Source organism: Pseudorasbora parva, chromosome 23, assembly GCF_024679245.1.
Source record: "Pseudorasbora parva isolate DD20220531a chromosome 23, ASM2467924v1, whole genome shotgun sequence".
In the NCBI taxonomy this organism is placed as follows: domain Eukaryota; kingdom Metazoa; phylum Chordata; class Actinopteri; order Cypriniformes; family Gobionidae; genus Pseudorasbora; species Pseudorasbora parva.
The window spans coordinates 21,244,949-21,267,812 of record NC_090194.1 but is presented as its reverse complement, the minus strand read 5'-3'; the positions used below and the strand labels follow the sequence as shown (position 1 = coordinate 21,267,812).

Here is a 22,864-nt window from a genome sequence, read left to right as displayed (position 1 = left end):
TTTAACACTTTATTTTCAGACAGAAGAGCTGCGTCACATCGCCTGCATTTTAAAACCTGCCATGAAGACAAACAATATCTATTGAATGAAACACTTCTGGACCAAATCAATGTGTGTATTAAAGATTCTAACAAGACATTAAACTGAAATGTAAGTATTGCAGTAGAGACAGTTAAATAAGGCAGAAAAATACAATAGGTGTTGAGTTGAAAAGGTTTATATTTCTACTGAATTCATCACAGGTCACTGTGTCTTACCCAAGAGCTTGGCGAACACCTTCAGCATTATGTGCGTTAAGTTCAGCAAAAATAGGTCTGATAAGAATAGAAGCGTCATAAGTGCTACGGTGTCTGATTACACGGAGGCGTGATGTCAATCATGTCTCTGTTTCAAAGGCCAGACTTCCAGCAAATCCAAAGATCCGAGGATTTTCGACATACCAGGACAAGAGCTGGGACTTGAACATTCAAACATTACTGTCATTAATCCCCGTCAACTGGTCAATGGTTGAGATTTACCCATATATATTATTTATATATATATATAATATAATATAAATATATAAATTTTTTTTTTACCTTTTAAAAACAATATATTTTTATATTGCAGTAATTTCACATTTAATCTCAAAATTATTGTCAAAACAATGACAGTAGCCTATATTTTAAATAATAGTTTTTTTCTTAATTTTAGCTATTAATTATAGCCATTCAGCATTACAGCAGCATTACAGTATAACTAAACACGTTCAAATGTATTAAGCTTTAAAAAATATAACCAGTTTTAAATTTAAGTGAACTTAAAACAATCTTCATATAAACCTAAAGGGCTATTTTTTTCCCATTGGCCCAGTAAGATTCAGATTTTTACTTGCTCTGTCAAAATGCACAGAAAGTTACAGTTTTCACTGTTTTTGATCCATGTAATCTTGTAAACAGTGCTTTAAGATTTAAAAACATGTAGGATATATACAGAAAAAAAAATTATGAAATTAAAATTATGAAACTAAATTAAGTTGTCAAACACTTCTCAGTCTTCACTGCAAAATTTATAAATTGAATATAGATTAATCCTTATTAAAGCTATAAGTTATTCAGTCAAGAGGAGTGATTTTTCGCTTTTTCTTTTGTTCTTTGATTATCATTTAATGAAAGACATCACAGCAGAAGGTTTATTGCACTGCTGTCACTTTAAGACCTGCTGCACATGACGCAGATTATGGTCAAGACATTTTATCAAAATTATTTACATTCATTTAAGACTTCATGTGTGAGTGTGTGTGTGTGTGTGTGTGTGTGTGTGTGTGTGTGTGTGTGTGTGTGTGTGTGTGTGTGTGTGTGTGTGTGTGTGTGTGTGTGTGTGTGTGTGTCACATACAGGAGATTCACAGATGCACCAGTACTGCACTGCATTCTCTTTTGTGTCTTGTTGTGCTAGAATGGTAGCCTAGAAATCTAGACGCACCCTAGTGGCAGCAAATCTAATTTGCCGCGAGTGTCGTCTAGCAACTCTCAATTTACTTCTGAGCTGTAAACCCCAAAGTCTGGTCGCGCCAATCACATTGTGTATAGAGTCGGTGGGCGGGGCTTAACATAAGGACGGCCGAGTTGTGCTCGTGCTTCTAGTAAACACAGAAACCGGCGAACGGCGGTCTTTCGAATCAGCTTTGACTGCGACTCTGGAAGACTTGGAGTTAAGCTTTTCTCTGAGAAAAGAACAAACAACGGCACTGAAGTCATTCTTAAGAAGGGAAGATGTGTTCAGTTTTGCCGACCAGATACAGTGAATGTTTAATCTGTCAATGAGCTCCACTTCACCTTCGTTGCTCTGGTTGGTTGTAGCAATATCCAATTGCGTGCAGAGGGAGTTTGAAAGACAACCGTTTATCCCGCCCCTCTGATTGAGCCCTGTCAATGGTGAGTTTCCAGACCAAACATCTTGATGTGGGTCTGGCTTGTCAGGCTACCAGAATGGTGTAAGTGAATAAGAATAAATAGAGTAAGAGTGTGATCATATAATGCTAGTAAAAGAGTGAAAAGTAAAAAAAAGGATGCTGACAGAACTAATGTGACTGCAAAAAGAGTAGAGAAATATATAGTCAAAAAAACTTTTATTAAAACTTTTAAAACAATTATTATAAAAACAATAAAAAGATTTTTACATTTCCTGAAGAATTTAAATGAAATTTGCCTATGTAAATTTCACCGAATTGATGCTAGGCAGTTGTGTCACTATGCAGTTGCTAGGGTGTTCATGGTGGTATAGGGTGTTGTGGGCGGTTGAAGAGTCTGTGATATTCTGGTCTGTATCTCTAGATGTGGCTCAGGTCCCTCCTTACATGGTGAAGTATAAAGCTGAGCTTGCATAATAAATCCACTCAAGGATGATAGAGACCTTTACAGACCTTAACACACTGCTGTCAGTGTGAACGCCCTGTATTATTTTGAGTTAGAGAACAAACCCTTAGAGTTAAGTATGAGCAGCTGTAATAATGCAACACTAATGTGTGTTCCATCAGCAAACCAGGCTGTTATGGTTGACTAGGGTCAAAGACTACCAGTAAAAAACTCTTTAGTTCACTTGTGACATACACAGCTGATCAAGGCTATAGTCATAAAAACAGCAACATTGAACTATTATACATTATATATGAATACTCTGATATATTTGATACATCAAAGCAGACTGCAAGAGATATGTGACAAATTGTCCCATGTGTACAGTGTTTGGCAATCAAATGGACACACAGTCACACACGACCCCTCAGTTACAGACACTGATGCTTTCAAGTCTATCTGTGTCTGTCGCCATAGCCCTTTTGAAAAGATGCTCTTAACAAGCCACAATGTTTCTCGGGGTTATAACACTTTCCACAAATAATCATTGTATCACATTGAAAAAGCCTCATTACAAGAATTCTTGAAAGAAAAACCGTATAAAGTAGTTTGGCATGTTCTTCTACAGTTTTAAAGGAAGAAACTTTAAAGGTCCCATTCTTTGCGATTCCATCTTTCAAACTTTAGTTAGTGTGAAATGTTGCTGTTAAAGCATAAATAATACCTGTAAAATTATAAAGCTCAAAGTTCAATGCCAAGCGAGATATTTTATTTAACAGAAGTTCCCTTTCAAAGCCTACAGCCAATGGTCGGTTTTGACTACACCCCTGCACTTCCTGTTTTAATGACGCAACTAAAACCGTTTGTTGACGATCCCTCCGCCCACATGAACACGCAAATTCGGGGGCGTTGTCCTTTTGCTCTCACAGGTCGAGAATAGGAAGCGTTGTTTTTGTAGAGTGTGTTTGTCGCCATGCCATTGAAATGCTGTTATTTTCATCCCAGAGTCAAATCACCTTTGTTTGGCCTTCCCACGGACGCTGTACGTAGAGATCAATGGCTACAGTTTATGGTTAACTCGGTTCCGGAAAATTATAATCACAATTTAAAACTATGTGCAGCACATTTTGCTGAGGACTGCTTCCTCAATCTCAATCAGTTTAATGCCGGATTCGCAGAAAGATTATTCTTAAAAGATGAAGCAGTTCCCTCTTTGTCTGGAGAAGGCGTTGTTATGGACCACAACCGGTAAGTGTATTATTTAAGTTTGTCCATTTAACAGTTTATGTAACTCATTACACAAAGTGCAACGCTGTTTAGCTTTGTTAACTAACATTAGATGATGGTAATTGAAACTAATCCGAAAAACTTAGCATATAAAAGTGTAGTAATTCATTCAGACACCATCGATTGTTGGTGTTTGTAATGATCAGTTTAAACTACTGAATAGACAGCTTACCATTCTGAAACATTCAGCAAAAGTCTTTCCTGAGCAGGTTGTAATCGATCCTCTTTGATATTCTCCGGGTCTGATTCCGCTCAAATTGATATGGCAATATAGACATTTTTGCAATAACATTGAGCGCGCGTATCTACCTGTTATGATAAGAGGCAGGACCTTTACGGGCAACGTGCTAAGCTGCTGTCCAATCACAGCACGGGAAGCGCTGGCCTAATCAGAACTCGTTATGTGTTTCTGAAGGAGGGACTTCATAGAACAAGGACAGGCCGTTTTTAGGACAGAGGAAACACCGGTATACAGAGAAGTAAGTTGTGTGAAAAATACTGTGTTTTTTTTACACACAAAACATGAACTCATGTTATATTGCACACTGTAAACATAATCAAAGCTTCGAAAACACGCGAAGAACGGGACCTTTAACAAAACAGTTTCAGTGCTTAATAAAGCAATAAGCCCTGTGAAGCTGAGGTTTACAATGAATTTAGAACAGCTAAGGGGCATATTAAGCATGAAGAAAAGCGGAGTAAAACCTCCTTAGCTGTTCTAAATTCACTGTAAACCACGACATGGAGCTTATTGCATTTACAAAATGGTTAATCCATAAAAAGATTTATTCTAATATTTATGGCAGCGGCGCCATAAAAGTGATCTAATCGGTGAGCAGATGAACACCATGGCGTGCAACACCAATAACACTGACTATCGTAGCAAAGACAAGTAGCAACAGGAAGGTAATGGTTTAGTAAGTGAAAAAAAAGTAAAAGTAAGATAGTAAATATCTTCCATAGTGGGACATCGTGATGTGGAGGAAGTAGAAAACGAGTTATTTTAGCAGCTTGCTATTTTTGGAAAGCATGCAGTAATTTTTATAGTAGAATGACTTAAGCTTATTAACCATATACCATATACCCCCCCCCCCCCCCCCCCCGAATTAGATAAGTCCATACATACCATTCTCGTCTCTGTGCTTGCCATAACCCTGTCTGACGCACCCACCGCTAGCCTAGCTTAGCACAAAGACTGGTAGTAAACAACTCCATCTAGCCTATTGCTTAATAAGTGACAAAATAATGCCAACATTTTTATATTTACATGTTGTGACGAAAAATTAAAGTTTTTAAACGGAAAATTAAAGTTGCAATTTTCTAGACCAAGCTAGCTAGGAACTATATTATCATTCCTGCGTAATCAAGGAACTTTGCTGCTGTACCATGGGTGCAGCGGCGCAATGATATTATGCAGCGCCTAGTTACTTCAGATGCCAGCCAAGAAATATGACAGAACAAAATAATCCATCAATATATTTTGGGCTTTGGCAGGTTTATTTCACTGCAGAAAACAAGACGGTGACTCACATGACCTTGTCGAATTTTTCATTGAAATGGGCTGAGAACAACTTTAAATGATTCTGTCTTTGCCGTCTCAGATCTTAATTAACTTGTCTGATTGTTTCGCTAGATGTCTAAGGCACATCTGTAAAAGATGCAACCTGCTTCATTCCACAACTCAGAACTAACTAAACATAGACAAGATTATCTGTGTCCATTACAAGAATTCTAGTGGCCTAACCTAACATCCAAAAGACATATTTGACACCAAAATTAACTTGAAGAACCAAGTATGCAGCACTCTTCACTTCCCTCATTAAGCCAAGTAGCCAGTGAGTCATTCAGCACTGTGATACCTGTGAGAAGGCCATAAAAAGCTCATAAAAAGCAGGCAGCTCATGGAGCTGGCAGAGGACAGACGACAGACGCTCGGCAAGGGCACTCGGTTTTGGTGCAGCTTTATATAACGTCATATAAAGTGCTCATTGAACTTACTGCCAAGTTATTAAGCATGCAATACGCAACCTGATAGTATGCGTATTCATTTTAATAAAGCGGGACAGAAAGGGGCGGGAGGTGCACAATCCGGAAGAGGTGGTAGTTTGGGGGGAATTATTTATGTCCACTGATTTTGTCAGATCACACTCATTTGAGCTCGAGTCCATGGGGGGCTGTTTTGGTCTGTTGCTGATTGAGCTCGACTGCAGTGATCGTGCCAGCACCGGACATTTCAGAGGCATCCTTGGCAGGGGCATAGAATTTAGTATGGATGCTAGGGACATGTCCCTACTAATATCCAGTGAAACTGATTTGTCCCTAGCAATAATTTCACATATTGATTCAGTGACAGTGCAGTTTTTTCATTATATGACAATTGCGGTATAAGTGGCAAACCTAAATGTATGTGTGTGTGTGTGTGTGTGTGGGTTTATATGACATCGTGGGGACAATCTAATATAAAGCTTAAATAACAAGCTCAAATAACAATGTAAGCTTTAGATTGGCACCTTCCACATGCATATATTTAAATCTGTGTGAGCATCATGTATGATCTCAAATAACTCAAGACCTAAATATTTACATAAACAATTAACTCCATATTAAGAGGAAAATTATAGTAAAAAACATGTCCACTTGCCATGAAACAAATTATTTCTCTCCAGCTCTCGATCTTGTTTTGTCTTTTGTATGTGAATGCAGATGCTTCTAGCCACACAAGTTTGAGATAACATTTTTGCATTCTGCATTTTTAGTATTACCACAAGATATATTAGTATTTTTATTTTAGTTTCCACTTTTAACCATTGTCAGGATTCTGCTGCATTAGTTCAGGCCTCCAATACCGGTCTCCAATAACAGCATCTATTACTAATGAATCCAAGTCAATAGTGCTTTTGTCCTAAACTTGTATCAGGTGTACAAATATCAGGTTGATGGTGATTGATTAATAAGGATCAGATGATCTTATGAAAACGGGGGAAAGTAGATGGTATTGTGTGTTATAGACTATTATAGACTCCACAGACCTGGAGCAGCTGATTTCCATTTTGAGCTTTCTGTATCCATCATGCCAGTTTTTAATACAATGTATACTTTCACACGTGATCTCACAGAGGAATGCTGGGAGATTCGTTTGAGTCTTACCTTTAGCAGCTCCCGGGGGAAATCTTGTCCTCCATTGAGTCCGTCTAGGTTATTGATGAATTCCTGGCACGTCATCTTCTTCCCAATATTCTGTGGGGCATAGGAAACATTTATTGGGCTGTTAATGGGACAGGATGGCACTGCATCTCCCTGATTTAACCCTGGGAGCCCAAAGCGACCTGACGCCACTGACAGCAGATCTCTAATGAATTCTTGCCGACATCCCAGCGATGGCTGTAAATCAGTCAGTTCTGTGTTCTCATCAGATTTACAGACTAAACAGAACCTGCCGTTAAAAATAGCCATATCACTTATATCACATTATTTATCACTATGTAGTTGTCTTTGCTGAAAGTTCAATGTAATTATTCAGTAAGAATCTATTAAACTCAGCAAAGGGACAGTAACATATAGGGCTGGGTATCGAGTTTGATACTTTTTAGTACTTATGCATTACAGCTCTGATACGGCCACCAGCTAGACTAGCACTCTAGTCAATGCTTCTGTTTATATTAGGAGGATGGAACAAAACATTGTCGGAGCCATGACGCACAGCAGACGTTTGCAGTGTAAATAGGGGGCAAGCGTCCTAACCCACAGGCTCGATGCCAAAAGTGAACAATGCAATATTTGCGACAAGATCATTGCTGCCAAGACCGATAACACAACAAATCTGAAGCACTTGTCAGTAGGGGTGTCGAAATTAATAGTTTATTCGATGCATCGCAATGCAGATTCGGTATTGGTTCGGTAATAGACCATAACCAATTATAATGTTACTGATGTCACGTACAATGTTATTTGTCACGTGCTTTGTCGCGGTAGCATACAGGGAGAGGGAGGCGAGAGACGTGTGAGAGTGATTAAAAATGCACTAACTACTTTTAAAAGCCGATATCTTTCGGCTTTTATGAACAACCCAGTAAGCACGACCCGGAGAACACATGCGCTGTGTGTAAAACAAAGCTATCTGATTTATCAAAACGATTTCATTTACACTTGGGCACGTAAATGTGCCTCTGAAAAACGGATATAAATCCGATCTTCATTTCCCAAACTACATGCCGATTTAATGGAGTTCACATAATGTCTAAACAACATATGAGCTGCGTTTTATTAATCATCAGCCAATTTCACAATTAAAGACCGCAATGTGAGCGAGCACGGACACAGCACTGGTAAGATCATTCTGTTTCTTTACTTTTAATGACGATGATTGTATGTTGAGCAGCTACGACTTTACTTTCGGTTTAATTTGCAGTAGTTTTACATTTTACCCAAAGTACACAAATTTTCATATGTGGTTTCAATAACCAGATGTTTTAAGACTTTAGCACTGACTGTTATGTGACCCAGACCACCTCCTGAAGTGGCTTTTAGTATTTTTTGTATTTGTTCTAAATGCTCCTGTTGTCTTCTGTGCCCAGACTTGAGTTTTGTTTGATACATTCAAGAAGCGTGTTTTCTTTGAACAGGTGAAATTAAAGATTCAGTTCATATAACTGACTGAATGTTATACATGAGGATGCAGTGAACTGTCAATGCACTGTGATGCATCGTGATATCGAATTGAACCGAATCGATGACATGATAATCGCAATCGTACTGAACCGTGAGGCCAGTGTAAGTACTGCAGCGCGTCACAAACAAAGTACCTGACCTGAACAAAGTAGGTGTCCACAAAAATCAGCCAGTTTTCAAAACTGATAATAATCAGAAATGTTCCCTGATCATCAAATCGTCATATTAGAATGATTTCTAAAGGATCATGTGACACTGAATAATCAAGTAATGATGCTGAAAATTAAAGAAAAATACATACCACAGCATTGACCATAGGAATAAATGTATAACATTTTACATTATATTCACATAGAAACAGATATTTTAAATTGTAATATTTCACAATATTAAGTTTTTACTGTATTTTTGATCAAATAAATGCAGACTTGGTGAATGGAAGAGACTTCTTTCAAAAACATTAAGAGAAAAAATATAGACCCCCAAACTTTTGAATGGTAGTGTGTATTTATTAATAACTCTTTTTGGATAATCCAACAAATAACTTGGCAAATGCAAAGTACTTCATATTACTTGATTGCTTTCTCTTTACACGTGTAACTTGTTCGATGCAAAGCAAATGATTATTTATAAATTAATATATTTGACATCATATAATACCAAGCACATGTAATAATTCACAGACAGATGCAGTTGATTAAATTGCTGAGGAGGCGATGTCTTTAACTAAATGTACAGGATTAAGGATATCAATTACAACACTGTAACTGATTAAATGTAGTGTGTAATTACTCACTAATGACTCATTACTGATGGCCCATGAACATTTGCTCTAAGCTATTTTTTTCATAAAATACATTTTTATGTTTCAATATAAAACATTTAATAATAAAATGTAACTTTTCAATGAATACCTAAAATAGTTTGCATTTTGTTAGAGCATTAATTATCCAATGAAAATTGATCTAAGTTTTTGGAATTGACAACTGCATTTACTCACAGGTGTCTTGAAATATCCCATTAACACAGTAACTTACAGCAGCATCTCGGAAACTCCCTGTATGAATGTGCAATAACTTCAACTCCTCTGGGAAGGCTTTCCACAAGGCTTAGGAGTCTGTTTATGGGGATTTTTGACCATTCTTCTAGAATCGCATTTGTGAGGTCAGGCACTGATGTTGGACAAGAAGGCCTGACACGCAGTCTCCGCTCTAATCCATCCCAAAGGTGTTCTATCAGGTTGAGGTCAGGACTCGGGCCAATCAAGTTCCTTCACATTAAACTCGCTCATCCATGTCTTTATGGACATTGTGTACTGGTGCGCAGTCATGTTGGAACAGGAAAGGTCCATTCCCAAATTGTTCCACAAAGTATGCTGAAGCATTAAGAGTTCCTTTCACTGGAACTAAGGGACAAAGCCCAACCCCTGAAAAACAACCCCATACCATAAACCCTCCTCCAGCAAACATAACACTTGGCACAAAACAGACAGGCAAGTACTGTTCTCCTGGCAACCGGCAAACCCAGACTCGTCCATCGAATTGCCAGAGAAACGTGATTCATCTCTTCAGAGAACACGTCTCCACTCTTCCCCAGTGTCCAGAGTCCAATGGCGGTGTGCTTTACACCACATTTTGCATTGCATTTGGTGGTGTAAGGCTTGGATGCAGCTGATTGGCCATGGAAACCCATTCCATGAAGCTCTCTATGCACTTTTCTTGAGCTATTCTGAAGGCGCTTCTGCAGCACAAAGCGACTCTCTCGACTGTATGACATGACAGAAAACTAGGCTAGATGTCCAGTTCGGTTACGTTCACACAACACGGGTTTTCCTAGAATGTGGTTGTGAGTCCTGAAAATGTACAGTTGTGAGTGCAGATATAGAATGTGGTTCTCACTCCATTAAATAACTGAACTGTGAGTGAATGTTATCGTATTAAGGACTCAAATACAGGACTATTCTCTCCTGTGTGAACAGTACCTTTGTGTGCATTTGTCCCGTTCTACAATATTTTCTTTTGTTTTGGTCACAATAGTTTTTTTTGGTTTTTTTTGTTCTTGTTCTGTGAGAAAGCAAAAGTACCAAAATAAATGTGGAGGAAAAATGCACTGAACCATTTTCATATCTGTAACAATAACATTACTCTGAAACAAGTGTAGTTATAGCCTACATAAATTCTGCTTAACTTTTAGTAGACTCCAGGTCGAAAGTGTGTTTTTTCACCGAGCACATTCAGTGCAGTCCAAGTGCAATGCACCACAAGCTCACTCTCGCTCATGTCTGAGGTAAATCATTAACACCATCAACACTTCCAGTACGTGTTTTATTGAACTAAATACATTACAACTGGCTGAATATGCAGGTTACTTTCCTGAAGAAGAGTACTCCCGAGTCTGCGTTTATCACAGTTTGCGTGAATCATGGCACAGTACGGCGCACATACACAAAATACTGTCAGTTTAATAGGGAATGCGCATTTCTTAGAGCGGCCACACTAAATTCCTACTCGTGGAATATGCACCTCCTCCAGGTATGGTGTGGTACTACGGGCGGCAGTGGCTCAGTGGTTCATGTAGGTTGTCTACAAAGGTTGGGGTTTCGATCCCCGGTTCCATCTGACCAAGTGTCGAAGTGTCCATGAGCAAGACACCTAACCCCAGCTGCTCCTGACGAGCTGGATGGCGCCTTACATGGCTGACATCGCCGTTGGTGTGTGAATGGGTGAATGCGATGCAAAAATGTAAAGCGCTTTGGATGGCCATAGGGTCTGTTAAAGCGCTATATAAATTCAGTCCATTTACTGCTGCTCTCTTAGGTCTACATGACAGCTTTCACATTTCCAATTTTTCATACGAACTGTGCCCTGTTCTGAAGTAAACTGCCAGTGTAAAAACTCCCTTTATTTATATTCTTAAAATGAGAGAAATCACTGCTTATTCTGAATTTTTAAGCTTAGGCTTAAGAGAAATTAACTAGTTCTATGAAAAACATCTGTGACCTTTGATACATGTCTAGTCTTCATGCTCTGTTGAGTATGGTTTCACTAATAATAAATGTACATTTGCATAAATATGCATGCATTTTTGTCAATACCCTTGTTGATTAGAGTATTAAAAACTTGAAAAATATTACTTTAAGGTACATTTAGAACTGATAAATATGTGCGATTAATTGCAAGTTAACTCATGACAATATGCGATTAATCGTGATTAAATATTTTAAATCGATTGACAGCCCTAATCGCACCATATGAACAATACTGTAACCTGCTGAAGCCCGCTGCAAGATTGCAAGATCTGCAATATAATTCAAGATTTACAGTGAGCTTTAAGCTTTTTAAAAGCACCTACAGTAAGCACACACATGGACTGCTATTAAGCATCGTCTACAATTACTCCGTCTAAACCTTGATTTCTCCTTCACAGCATCAGATTGCTGCTTTTATAATGTCATAACAAAGACTGAAGGAGCAGGCACTTGCATTCTAAAATAAAGCGCAGACGGTGTTTGTTCCACTGACTTTACTGTTCCTGCCAGCACCAGCCGAGTTTGTAGGTGGATGGCACTGACAAATGTTCAGACTGGCACAAGAAATCAAAGAGAGACACAATCTGCTTCCAAATACACGATTCCACAAGATCTCACACTGCAGTTTCATCGCAAAATGATGATATAGCCTTGCGTCATCCATCACTTTACCAGCAAATTTTCTCTTTTTGTATGATTTGACATGGATCTGCAATGCACACAGATCACAAAGTCAGCAAAGTCGCTATTTTGCAAGGACAATAAATCATTCTTAAAAGAAACATTTAAACTTGCTCAGTAACCAGACATCATACTCATAAATACAAGGCAAATATGTGTTCATTATGAAATGTGTGTTCACAATGTTTTATCTTCATTACTGTAATGCAAGAAAGGATTTTCATATTTTATATCATTCTGAATGAATCATGTTAGCATTTGTTATACTGAATATAATTTATGCTACTAAAAAAGTATTTCCATTATGTTTTACACTAAGTATAATGAAATTGCATTATGGGGGAATATAGTTAATTTTACTGTCACAAACAATGCCCTAATAAAAATAAATGTACATGATATTTTTTGATGAGTGCAGTTTTGTTTTCCTGTACTGATGTACACTGCCGCCTCTCCTCTGCTCATCAAGACTGCATTTATGTGATCAAGAAATACATTAAGAATATTGTGAAATATTATTACAAATGAAAAGTCAGCTTTATTTATATAACACTTTTACAATGACACTGTTTCAAATCAGCTTCACAGTGTTAAACAGGAAAATATTGCAACAAAATTTGATTCTGCTGTACATCCTTCTGGTGAAAACAGTGATGTTATCAGTTCATTTCAATTTATCATATAGCGAAAATGTGGGCAGATCTGTAGTTGATACAGTTCATACAGTAATTAATTTTATTTGGATATTTAGTTGAAAGCTTAGATCGAAATGTTAGTGTCCCCAACTGAGCAAGCCAAAAATAACAGCTTTCTCTTAACACAATTAAATACTTCAGAAAACACAAATGTAATTTCTACCTAAGCAAGTTAGTTCAGGCAAGAATAAAGGGCTGATTAATTGAGAAATCAACTTTCCCTTGAGCTTTTGATATATAAAAGGTCATGGTAACACAAGAATATCCTGTAAGTTTCAGAGCTGAAAACGTTCTTGTTTATCAAAGAAAACTTTTATTGACACCAGGCCCAGAAAACGATCGATCTCAGAATATGCCACGCCTTGACGTCATCGTATGGTGAAACACCGCCTCAACATAAGATGAACAATGCCTGATTCTGTAGCCCCGCCCCCTGACTCATACCTGACATGACAAAGGCCTACATAGATCATGCCCTGAGGCATGAATAATTGCATTTTTCACTATTTTGCAGCTTTATTTATACCATTTTATCATTGTTTTTGTTGTTAAGTTTTAAAAGTAACTTGCTGTTTTGGGAAATTGGAGTTTGTTTTTCACTCAAAATGACATTCATACTCAAAAATGATCCAACAAATGTTACCGTTATTGCGTATCATACCAAGTATTGAGGTCTCTGTGTTTAGTACGTACCACATTACTTCTATTATGTAGATATGTTGTCTATACAATATCTACTGTATTATTTACTTAGATGTTCTAAGAGTAAAGCATACACTTTAAAAGCATGGCTTAATTCAGTGTTAAAAAACAGTACTGCAAAGTCAACTTAAGCTAAGTAAAAGTTACTCAACAAACTTTAACTGGCCATGTCAACATTACTTATTTTCTTTGTTAATTTTACTTAAATGTTTGGTACACACAAAATCAAAAATTCTGTCATTAATTACCCTCATGCCATTCCAAACCCGTAAGACCCTCTTCATCTTCAGAACTCAAATTAAGATATTTTTGATTAAATCCGAGAGCTCTCTGACACCGATAGAGAGCAATTTAATGAACACTTTCAAGGACCAGAAAGATGGTAAAAATACTGTTAAAATAGTCCATGTGACGAGTATATCTAGCTTTTGTCAGACTCTTATACTGTTTACAGTGTAAACAGTGTAGTGCTTCCTCATGTGCATGCGTCATGGTGCTCACATGAACAGCTTCGGTCAATAGTAAGCCAGCGTCCTGGATGTGCTGCACTGTACCGCACAAAAAGTATTCTTGTCGCTTCCTAAAATTATGGTTGAACTGGAGTCACATGGACAATTTTAACAAAAAAAAACAACCAGCCCAGCGAAAACAACCGTATTCTACATCCTTTAATCCTACCCAATACCTAAACTTCACAACTACCAGCAAATTATGGAATGTGCCTATCTTTAGGTGAAAGACCGCCTCTGTAGAAGAAAATCAATGCCTACTTCACCTTTGCAACTTTGGCCCCACCCACTGGCATGTTAGTGAGATGACGAAAAGAGAAGAAAGATGCAGGATCACTCCACTAAAATAACATGTAATTATTTATTTTTAATAATGTGAATGTCTCGGTTGAACATTATTTATTTGTATTTGGTACATTGTACTTTGGATTCTTTAGTAAAGAAGTTACAATTCTGGTGCAGGCTTTGCAAACAGACTTTTTATAATAAAGACTCAACAGTAGGGCTGTCCTCGACTAAGGATTTAGACATTCAAGCCAGAATTGTCGAATCTCTCTATGGTCGACCGATAGTTGAAAGTGTGTGTGAATGGGTTGGGAGGGGCACAACACTAGTCAGCAGAAGGGTAAAACTATTTTTATTTTCCTTTACACACTGCACACAGCAACAACTTTTAATAAAGCGACCAAAACTGCCTGCCAACTGACAGACGAACTGACAATGGCTTTCTTATTTAGGTTTAGATAGCCTAAAAGGTAATGTGGTGGATAAACATTCATAAACCGTTTTCTCATAACATGTTAAAGCCACGATCGAAATACAGAACATCACACAAATATATAAAATAACATTTTGATAATTAAACCTACATAAAATACCTGCCTAGTGAGGAAAAGAACACTTTGGGTGCGTTTACATGCACGTTCTTAAGCCGATTGTGCCTAAAATATTGAGCACCCCCATATTGCCAAAATGGTATGATCCTCGTTTCATAACACCCGCAAAGATTCGACCGTGAGATCGGTGGTCGAATCAGGCTCCGCATATCGATGCATCGAATCTTCGACTATTCGGGGTCACCCCTACTCAACAGTAATGCGAAATGTAAGTAAACATGTTAATTCTAATGTCTGATCTGAGACCAGTGACATGTAATGATTCATGTACAGTCAAAGGTTCTTTGTCTGTGTCAGTAAATCAAACCAGTGGATAAATGGTCAACTTCACATTGTTTCTAACACTGTGATTAAATTATATCCCTTAACAATCACTGGGGCTGTCAATCCATCAGTTTATCAGTGACTGACTCTCACCCTTTTGAGTCCCTTTTATCGATGGTCTTTGGTTATAATCAGGGAATCTCTTATTGAGAGTGTGACTGCACTGTTAGTTATGGTGAAAGCATTTGTGAGTGCAGAAAATGAGTTGCAATGACAAGCTCACTGCATTCATGCGCTTAACATGTATGTGATCGGCTACAACGCACATCAATGCAACTTTTCATGCCATGATCTAAATATAAATGTCATAAATCTAAATATGATGCTATAAAACAACACTTTACACGATTAGTTAACCTTGAGAGCTATATAGTAAAATAGTCTATAGTTAAAATGTGCTATAAGTTTTTGAGAGTGCCACATGTAATACTAGCTATTTCATATGCAAAGATGTTAGACAACCACAGCAATGCCCCATGCCCCTTCAAACAGAGCATTCAAATCAGCAGGCTAAAAATAGGGTAGGAAAAATGCCTTTAGTTTATAGATTATGATTTTTTTACGTAATAAGTGACATTATCACATTTGGAAGTGGCCCAAATCAGAATTGAAAAGATCAGATTCCATGTGGTTTGTGTTGTTAACACTGTTATTACAAAAGGCTAAAAATTGTTCTACAAAAAAAGTTTTGTTTTCTTAATGTAAAGCACAAATGTCTTTTTGAGTCTTTCGAATTTTGTCTTTTTGAGGTGAAATGGGCCCTGGACAGGCTTTGAGGAGATTCCCTCATCTGCACCTGCTCTGTCTCCATATGACCTGTGGGATATACATAACGCTTCCCTCCACATATACGCAGCCATGCATCTGTGTGTGGGTGTCTGGCATACATTTCTGAAAGGATCCATGGCTGCGCAACTTTCAGCTGTATTCACCCACATGACATGAAACTAAACAATGTTTGAAATGAAAGCGTCTAGAGAAGTGCTGTGGCGTGGGCATGAAATCTCTACGTCTCCATGGCACATGCGTTCTACTGAATGTGTCAAACTCCTGTTTAAAGTTCCAAGACACATGATCAAACTCCATGGAGACCAATGAGAGGAGCTATTCTTAGAGAACCCAGAATGCACCACACTTTTCACTTAGGAAACGGTGGTGGTGGTGGGGGTGGGGGGGACTTTATTCTTTCTTCACTGTAGTTATTGACAGCGCATATCTGAATTGTTTATTTTTTGTTTTCTTCCTGTGGTTAAAACCAGCTGCAGATTTGACAGGTTTAATATTTGATCAGATAATATCCACTATTAAATAAATCACAAAAAAATCAAACACAAATCAATCAGACATCCTTTTTTTGTCTTTTGATTTTAGAGTGAATTTGACCAAGACATATCCTCCTCCAGCAAGATTTTTAAATTTGCAGATAACAGGCTCCGATAAAGTCAAACGGCGTCTGATTTTATGTGCTTGTGGCAAAGAGAGAACAAAACGTCATTTTTCATTTAGCTGCTAATACGAGCAACTCTACTAGATGATCAGAGGTCACTTACATGGCCATGAAGGTCAGTGTTGAGCAGCATTAGCGCACAGGTAAGGCAATGAACTCCATCTGCAAATATCAATGAAACATTATGAACACACATAGAGGTCAAACAGAGAACATCATAAATTCTGATATCACACACACATTCATCTCTGCATCAGGAGAAAATTTAACATCACTTCCATGGCAACAGTCTTAGCAACAAGGAGATGGTTTAGCTTTTTACCCATATACTGGTCATAGCTGTTACTAAGATGGTTGCTATGGAAGAAAGGAAATGCTGTGATACTGAATGAGCGATTAGACACAATCATGATTTATGAGAATTAGTGAAGAAAGGATTTGAACTGATCAAAGAGATAACTAATTTTGTGCAATACCACAATATTTCATTTGGAGCGAGTTCTATATTTCAAAGCAGTTAACACTAAAATAGTCCTCAGGCAACTTTCAGACAGTATTAGCTGTGCCAGATGTATGTCTTTTGTATTACTTTTCATAAAAAAGAAATATATATATGGTCACACTTTATATTTCTCACTATTAAATAGACTATATAAACTAAATAAACTACTAATTACTCCTAATTAATAGTTAGTAGTGTAGCTGTTAAGTTTGGATATTAGGTAGGATTATTAAGAGATGTAGAATAAAGTCGTGCAGAATGAGGCATTAATATGTGCTTTATAAGTACTAATAAACAGACAATATCCTAGTAATATGCATTCTAATAAGCAACGATTTAATAGTGAGAATGAACCCTAAAAAGTGTAACCAAATACGCATGTATCATACTATTCATAAGATTTTGGTTGATAACAATATATATCATAAAATACACAGTTTTATGGAAATGCAATAGTTGAAATTGAAAATGTAGATGTTATTTATCAATGAACATTGACAGGAAAGAACTTCATCAAAATCTGTTTAACATTTGAACCCTCTCCTATTCTTGCATTATTAATTTCAACGAGTATCAATATATCATTGTCTGGTTATCACCTGAACAAGCTCAATTTAAAATTGAACATTGGTCTGGGATGTATTTTCTACAGCACAAGAAGTGTGATAAACGAGCATTATTTTAATGATTTCGTATGCAACTGGATGGTCCTTCAAACAATAAGACCACAAGAGGCGTGATCAACAGACAACGACCCATCGCTTCTCTACCAACCAATAGCACACCAGGTGGATAAGCCAGTCTGTGATTGGTTCCCGCAAAAGTGTAACAAAAGCAGTGGAAATTAATTTTCAGGTTTCCAGACTGAGTTGCAGGGCGAAATCAAATCGATACCTTATACATTTATGTATTATTTGGTAAATAGCCATACAATAAGCAGAATAACGTACAGTCATATGGTCAATATAGTAAAATGAACTCCAGCTGGGTTATCAGGATGCAAACACAAAGCTGAGCAAAGTCTCTATCACATATTCTTTTAATGATGGAAAATACTAATCTTGTAATTAATGAGTGACCGAGAAAGGTTGTGTGAGGTTGACATGCACTAGTACCTTGTGCAGTGATGACGGTGGGGTTACACTGATAGTACCGATTAGAGAAATGAATTAACACCCGTTCCCTCTCCTGAGTCTCACCCATTAGTGAGAAAGCTTTCAGAAAACATCTGCAACAGAAAAACAGCAATATAAACATGGCCATCACAAGACACATGAACATGATGCCTCTTGTTTATAGAGACAATCACAGAAAATGTATAATAAACACACACACGTCATATATGCTTAGACTCATTTAAAAAACATATTTATCATTCTTTCGTTGCCTAGATGAGTGTTTCCTAACCTTTTTTCAGTCATGGCACCCTTGAAAATTTTCAACATTTTGTGGCACCCCCTCACATACATTACGCTAGGGGTGTAACGGTACAGATTGCTCACGGTTTGGTTTGTATCACGGTTTTAGGTTCACGGTTTCAGTACGGTTCTGTATTTACTATGTTCAGGGAAAAAAGGACTACTGTCAAATAAAAATAAAGAAAATAAGAACAAATAACTTAAATACAAGCAGCAGCCCAAATAAATACTATTGAGCAAAGATATTTATAAAATAAACAATGCTTTTCAGGTTTTTCAAGTAAGTCTAACGTTAGTTTTTAGGTAGAGAAATTGAATAAAGTAATCAAATGTAAAATAACTGCATATTTAACTGTTTAAATGAAAGATTAATCCTTATTAAACTTACAAAAGCTATTCAATCAAGATCAAGATCAGTGAGTGATTTGTTGACATTAACAAAAGGGGTTACTGCCCCTTTAAGTCTTTCTTGAATCTATAAAGGTATCTTAAGGCATATATAGCCTACAGAATATGTCTGCTTGGATAATCATCAGGATGGACATGTTGACATACTTTGTGTGTGAGTTTGTCCGTTCAAGCGACAAGAGACTTGAAAGAGAATATTTCCGCTTTGAGACGTGCGTGTTCTTTCAGATGAGTGCACAGAGAAATATTCTCACAGCGCGCGCAAGTTCTCATTCATGTCTGATATATATATAATTTTATTTATTTTTTGGCATGAAGGAAACCCGGACAAGTCTTTTTTGGTGAAATCCCCCTACATGTGAGTTGCATATGGATCACATTTTATGGTGATAGCATAAAGTAATCAAAAGTTATAGCATTTGGCACTAGGACTGTCACAATTAAGAAATATGGCTGACGATTAATTGTCCAAAAAATAATGGTGGTTATGCTGATTAATTGCCAGTTTTAAGGACTTTGACGATTATGATGATTAACTGTCTGTTTTAGGGCAAAATGTTTGACTAATTTTGATCCTCTATGAGGTTATAATTTTTTGATGTAAGATTACAGTTAACACCTTTAAAAATGTATATATTCAATGTGAAATAATCACAAAAAAGGCCATAGATGTATCATTTAGTTGTATCGCTGAGCATGTCTGTCTCTGGCTTGGCTCCAGGCAAAGTATGAAAGCACATTTGAATTTTTGTGGCACCGAAATTTGCGTTACATACCGGTTATAGAGGCACCGGGTTTCAGTACCCAACCCTGCTTCTGACATATTACAGTACAGACAACAAAAATACATTTCATAAATTATGAAGATTTTTTTTTATTAATCAGCACATAAATAACCAGTGATTATCTTCAAAGCGGGCAGCTCAATCAGCAATGCATGACTAATAATGACTATGATTGGGACGGTCATATTACATAAAATTAGAAAGAGAACAATATTATTATAAAACATAGTGAATTATTTGGGTTTAACTGCCATGTTTCAGTGCATTGCTCCACAACATGACTGAAAAACATACATTCTGAATAGCAAGCAAATAATGCGCTAGCAAAGTGCTCCAGTTTACCGATGTTCATTCAGCGCTTCAGCGTGTGCAGCTCAAACAGCAATGCGCAGCTAATAATAACTATGATTGGGACTGTCATATTACATCATTTTACTTTGAGAACACTATTTTAATAAATCGTTGTGAATTCAATGGGTTTAGTTGTAGTGTTCAGCGCATTGTTCCAAGAAGAGTGCGTCCACACATTCTGAATAACAGATCTGAGGTGGCATTGGTGACACGTTCTGTTAGTTAGCCTATTTGATTATTAAAAACGTAATATAATGAAATGATCAATCACACGGACACATTTTACAATCCTATGGCCCTTTATTTAGATTAAAAACCCTTCTCATTAATTTGGTGAGGAACACTGAGCAGCATCTGCACACTATGTCATGCTGTTGACTACAAGCCACTGCTGTAGACGGATATTACAGTATTAATAGGCCTGTCGCTACAGTAAATAAATCAATTAATCTCACGATAAAAAAAAATTTAGCTCGATAATTTTTCCGGCCGCGATAATTTCCATTTGCATGATTGTTCGTTTTTCTCGTCACTCTCGCTGACTGCGCGCGCATGCCTCGTTTGGGGAGGTTTATATTCCGACGTGCAGACCGGGGGCTGGCGTAATGAGACGGTTCCAGAGCCGCCAGCAAAGTTACAAAATTTGACGTGCACAGCACCAAGTCAAATGGGGTCTCGAGCACTCTGCGTTGATGTCATTTTTGCCGCGTGCACCCTCACGCTCGTGCGGTCGCGTCGAGTATAAATGAGGTTTAAAGCTACACTGAAGTTGGCAGTTTGTTAAATGCAAGTTAATTCTTTAGTTCAATCTTTGTGTGCTAAAAAAGGCACATAAGTTCCTGTAGAGATAGCAATACACATTCTCCTTTTTTTCCCAAATAAATGAAAAGCATGTCATCAATGTCTTCTCTCTTGCTGTATCAAAATCTCACCTAGCTTTTCTCAGAGATGGTCAAGTCAAGTCGTTTGTGCATGATTACAAGATTTAACTTTTTTTTTATGCTGTATCCTAAATTGTTGATAATTAAGTTATATATCATATGCTGAAGTAAATTTCTAGAGTGTTAACGATTAAAAGAAAAAACAAAAACAAGAACCGTGGGTCCAAAATTTCATCATTTTTAAAAATCTATAACTCGAGCACAACAAAACTAGACATACATGGTATCATTTGAAAGATTAGAACCTCAACTTTCTTAATAACCCAATAACTTCTGCATTTATAAACATAGAAGAAAATAATACAGTCTGAATTTGTTCCTTAATACCAAACCTACGTTTTATGGGAAATAATAACGTGAAGCTTAAGCCAAAGACGAACGAACACGTTCAGGCATGACTAGGGTGACATTTAAGGAATAATAATCAGGGCTTGACACAACACCCGCTGTTTGTTTGGTGTATTTCGGCTGTGGCGTGTAACACAGTCACTCACGTTGCTGTTGCTCGAGTCACCTATTTATTATAGGCTTCTCAAAAGCTATCTGTTATAATCGCTTTGCGCATTATAACATATCACACGTGTTTCTATTGAGTTTGTGAATGCAATGTCTAATAATCAGATGCGTTCAGATTAGCCAGAGTTTTGTTCAGAGTGCACTCTCACTCATTGAAATCTGCACTCAAAGCAGAGATGAATGTGCGATGTATGCAGGAGATTCATAGTCTGGATGCCAGCCGAACTTAGCCCCGCCCACAAAAAGTTTAGGTCCGGCGGTTCGGTCTGGACTCGATCCATAGAGGAGTAATTATCTCCGAACAGGAACTGTTCGGACCAATGAAATCATCAGGGCGGGCTTTAGACGATGATGAACAGATGATAAACAGTAACGTAATCATGCACGTCATCAAAGGCGCTTGGGTTATATTTTTTCGAATCCTAAACGGAGAGCTTGTTTGTATATGCATTCACCTTCACAATTTCTCTCAAAAATTATGATCATGTTGGGTAAGTACTCTGTGTATCAAAAAAAGATTTTTTTATTTTTTTTTACAACATCGGGAAATATCGTTTATTCCAGCGCACGTGCAGACAGGGTTGCCAAGTTTTTACAACAAAACCCGCCAACTACTAGCCCAAAACATTAGCTTCTCGGGGGGGGGTTCTCCGGAAAAAAATGGTGTTTGAGGGGTAAAATGTGTGTTATTTTGGCAAGGTTGTCTGCTAAAATTCGCACTCATGGGTCTATATATCACATAATAATAGCTTCAACCCGCGGACATAGAAAACAACCCGCGGAAAAAAACGCGGACTTGGCAACACAGTGCAGTTGAGCTCTGTTGACATTTGACAATGCCTCGCTTCGTACAACATAGGTATGCGCTTTTGTATAAAACTGACTGTAAAGTGATCATAGGTGTCGGGTATAATGCACACTTTTGGATTTTTGATATTTAATAAAATAAACTGTCAAATCATATGAAAATATGGATGATTTATTTTACTGGGATACTGTTTGGGCTCAATGTATCATATGCTAGATTTAAATGTGTCAGCTGATAGGACACTGAAGAGAATACTGCTTGAACATATTTATAGAGATAATGTTAGAGATTATATTTACATCAAATTATTATTTATGCATTATGTGGTGCTATTGACGACGGCCAATATAAAGAAGGAAATCCCACAGAATACAATCTTGCTTTTAAAAAGTGCATAGAGCTGCTTGATTTATTTGTTGTTTGTTGATTTTCAAATATAAAACTTGTTTAAATGTTTTCAGTGTGTGCATTGGTTCTTTTTGAACACTTGATCTCATTTGAACAAAACCGTGATAATATTGATAACCGTGATAATTTGGGTCACTGTAACTGTGATGTGAAAT

General features: G+C 37.3%; 1 protein-coding gene across 4 annotated transcripts in view; it reads right to left on the bottom strand.

The window, feature by feature from the left end:
* Positions 1–22,864, bottom strand: part of psd3l (pleckstrin and Sec7 domain containing 3, like) — a 189,029-nt gene that overhangs the window by 96,637 nt on the left and 69,528 nt on the right. For all 4 annotated transcript variants that reach the window (XM_067432949.1, XM_067432950.1, XM_067432951.1 and 1 more), the window contains 3 exons: positions 18,190–18,302; positions 16,676–16,734; positions 6,770–6,859 (listed from right to left, as the gene is read on the bottom strand). In XM_067432949.1, coding sequence (XP_067289050.1) covers positions 6,770–6,859; positions 16,676–16,734; positions 18,190–18,302 — 262 coding nt within the window. The remainder of the gene's footprint in view (positions 1–6,769; positions 6,860–16,675; positions 16,735–18,189; positions 18,303–22,864) is intronic.